Source organism: Stylophora pistillata, chromosome 8 (assembly GCF_964205215.1).
Source record: "Stylophora pistillata chromosome 8, jaStyPist1.2, whole genome shotgun sequence".
In the NCBI taxonomy this organism is placed as follows: domain Eukaryota; kingdom Metazoa; phylum Cnidaria; class Anthozoa; order Scleractinia; family Pocilloporidae; genus Stylophora; species Stylophora pistillata.
Window position 1 is genome coordinate 34538318 of NC_142526.1, and position 3612 is coordinate 34541929.

Here is a 3612-nt window from a genome sequence, read left to right on the forward strand (position 1 = left end):
AACCGTTTCTTTGTTTTATTAAAGTAAACTAATGCACACTGCCAATAAAACGTCAGAGAAAAGCCCAACGATTACAAGATTTGAGCAATTCAAATTGTAGTATAATTTCGGCCAAGGGTCGGTTAGCGTCGAGCTGTTTCGATGCTTAGGCAAACGTTGGGTTTAACGTGAGCTTACACACAGGGTGCAGGACACTCGACTGCTTTACAATCAACTTAATCTACTTTATTGCTTGAATCAAGGGTCTTATATACATAATGGTAGCTAAATCATACGTGATACAAAATACAGAAGATAATACGAGTTTCCCTTGGAATAAACAACTTAATTACCACGTATCCGCAATTTCACAGATATGGGAGGACACTTTAGTGGATCCTGCGGAACTAGTGTTCCTACGTGTTTGTCACGCTTTGTCACGCTATGCTTAACTTTACAACACTATTCCTCCCCTTGAAAAGGCATGTCCCCATGCCTGGGCTATAGAGAAATATGACTGACTAGATTGTAACAGAACTAGCGTTTTCCTATCAAAAGCATGTCTTTTGCTAATTGCTGAAATCAATAGAGTTAGAGAACTACTGACCAAGATACAAAGTCGCTCATCCATGTTGGCGGTCTAATTACGCACTGGAATGCCAGGTGTTGCTATAATGGCATTCTGAGTAGGACTATTCCTCTGATCTACCGGGTTAGGTACTCCACAGAGTTTCAAGCGATTGAAGTGTACCACTTTCCTTTTTCGGGTATTGTCGACTGCCTGGATGCAATAGGTTACATCACCAATTTTAGTCATCACAATGTTAGGACCTTGCCATGGTGAGTGTAGCTTCCTAGTCTGTCCTTTCTTCACAGCTGGGTCATGAAGGAATACTTGATCGCCAACCGCGATTTGCTCTCCAGCAATTCGCTGATCGTCATGGTCCTTATGACGTTTCTGGGCAGCTCAAAGATGCTCCCTGGAATGCTCGTGGACTTCTTCGAGGGTGTCACGCAGGTTCCTCACATATTCTGACACTTCTGGCCTGTGGTTTGGTTGTCGTCCAAACATAACATCAATTGGTAGTCGTACCTCATGGCCAAACAAAAGGTAAAACGGAGTGTACTGCGTGGAGGCATGTACACTGGAACGATAGGCCAACATCACCAGCAGCAGGTGGTCATCTTAGTCACGCTGATGGTCAGATAGGTACTTAGCCAACATGTCTTGCAGGGTACGGTTCATTCGTTCAACCACTCCATCACTTTCTGGGTGGTATGGAGAGGTTCTGCTTTTGTCCATGTTGAACATGACACACTTTTCCTGGAACAACTGGGCCTCAAAGTTTTGGCCCTGGTCCAAATGAATCTTTTCAGGCGCTCCGTACCTGGAAATGACTTCTTTCACCAGCTTTTCTGCTACAGTCTTTGCTTCTTGGTTTCAGATAGCAAACGCCTGTTTCCATTTGGTGAAATAATCTCCAACCACCAGGATGTACTTGTTACCAGACTCAGTCGTTGGCATTGGTCCCATGATGTCCAGTGCAATTCTTTTAAACGGATAACCCGGGCAGTTGCTAACTAGTGGTGCACGGGCTGTAGCCTGAGGGGACTTCCTCCTAGCGCACTTGTTCTCGTACTCGTTCAACAGTTTTGGTCACACCAAGGTGTCCAGCTGATGGGGCATCATGGAATGTTGTGAGGATATCTGGTACTAACGAGCGAGGAGGCACAAGCTGCAACCGGGTACCCCAACCATCTTCGGTCTGCCACTGGCGGTAGAGCATGCCGTTTTCCAACAGTATTCGATTCCACTGTGCCTACAGGCTCTTGGTGGCTTTACTGGTACCTTGTACTTCTTGCTGTGTTGGTTGGGCAGCCTGGTTCCGTTTCCATCGCAGTATCTGTCTCAGGTCTGGGTCTGCTTCTTGCTTTAACTTTAACTCAGCCGCGGTCCAACCTTGAAGCCATGCTCGGTCATTGCTGTCTACTGCGTTAGTCTCAGTTACGCGAACATGTTCTACAACTGGCAGGGGGTTCCTGGATAGTGCATCAGCATTCTGGTGCTTTTTCCCAGGGCGGTGTTCGATCTTGTGGTCATATTGTGCAAGTGTCTCCAACCATCTGGCTACCTGACCTTCTGGCTCTTTGAAATTCTGAAGCCATTTAAGTGCGTTATGGTCTGTCCTAACTGTGAAGGGTCTTCCATACAGGTAGTGGCGGAAGTGCTTGATAGCGTACACCATGGCCAACATCTCCTTCTTGGTGGTGCTGTACCGATGCTCGCGGTCCTCGAGCACTCGGTTGGCGTATGCGATCACTTTCTCTTCTCAGTCTTGCCACTGTGATATGACTGCTCCCAGACCATAGTCACTGGCATCACAATCCACTACAAATTCTTGGTTGAAGGAAGGGAAGGCCAACGCAGGAGCTGCTACCAACTTTTGTTTTAGGACTCTAAAGGCAACGTCACAATCTGCATTCCACTTAAACTTCTCTGCTGTCTTGGCAGTAAGGCGATGCAGAGGTAAAGCAATCTCGGCAAAGTTCTGGATAAATCTCCGGTAATAAGACGCTGAGCCCAGGAAAGTTCTGACATCAGTCACTTTCGACGATACTGGCCACTGTTGAACTGCTGCAATCTTTGCTGGATCCGTGCTGACACCCTCGGCGGAGATCGCATGACCAAGATATGGCACTCTGGGACGTAACAGGAAACATTTTGATGATTTCAACTTCAGGCCTGACTAGTGGAGTCGTTCGAAGACTTCCCTTAACCGCTTCAGGTGCTCGTCAAAGTCTCGACCATAAACGATGACATCATCCAGATAAACCAGACATGTCTGCCACTGCAGCCCAGCCAGGACAAATACCATAAGCCTCTGGAGGGTTCCTGGAGCATTGCAGAGACCAATGGGCATAACCTGGAATTCGAAGAGGCCATGGCGGGTCGTGAATGCTGTCTTCTCACGGTCAGCAACGTCTACCTCGACCTGCCAATAACCACTAGCCAAATCCAGGGTTGTAAACACTTTTGCACCAGCCAATGCATCCAATGTCTCGTCAATGTGCGGCAGGGGGTAAGCGTCCTTTCTGGTCACGTCATTCAGCTTGCGATAGTCTACGAGAAGCGTGTCGTACCGTCCTTTTTTCCTGACCAGGACAATTGGTGCGGCCCACGGACTGGTGGAGGGTTGTATTACCCCATGCTGCAACATGTCATCAATGTGTTGGCGTACTGTCCCCTGTTGGTGCATTGGTACCCTTCTCGGTGCCTGCTTAATATGAGGGTGGTCTCCAGTATCAATACGGTGCTGCACAATACCTGTTTGTCCAAGGTCTGCTGGGCCTGATGAGAAGATATCTGTAAACTCATCCAAGAGGTTAGTGAGTTCTTTCCTATGTGGGCTGGTTAGGTTCATGGTGTTCAGGTTAAACTGTTCTGACACCAACAGCCTCGCCTGTTCTGGCTTCCTAGTTGTAAGCTGGTTACAACAGGCTGGTTTTAAAGCACTGTCTTCTAGCTGGCTGAAGGTAACAACAGAGGTGTTCTGGTAGAGGGTCACTGGAGTTGGTGATGGATTGATAACACGAATCGGCACCATGTCATCTTTCGGCTGCGCCAGCACTCGG

At 47.8% G+C, this 3612-nt stretch overlaps 1 protein-coding gene across 1 annotated transcript; it reads right to left on the reverse strand.

Annotated features, from left to right (window-relative positions):
- Positions 1-1165: 1165 nt before the first annotated feature.
- On the reverse strand, positions 1166-2225 carry LOC148725986 (uncharacterized). Its single transcript, XM_088731566.1, has 2 exons — positions 1829-2225; positions 1166-1413 (listed from the first exon to the last, which is right to left on the reverse strand). The coding sequence occupies exons 1-2, from the start codon at positions 2223-2225 to the stop codon at positions 1166-1168; spliced, it is 645 nt and encodes a 214-aa protein (XP_088587692.1).
- Positions 2226-3612: the final 1387 nt, after the last annotated feature.

Excerpts from the sequence above, each read along its gene's own strand:
- LOC148725986 (XM_088731566.1), bottom strand. The coding sequence starts at position 2,225 with ATGGTGTACGCTATCAAGCACTTCCGCCACTACCTGTATGGAAGACCC. Across the intron at positions 1,414-1,828 it reads AACACAGCAAGAAGTACAAG|AAGCAAAGACTGTAGCAGAA; the intron begins GTACCAGTAAAG and ends TCTGAAACCAAG.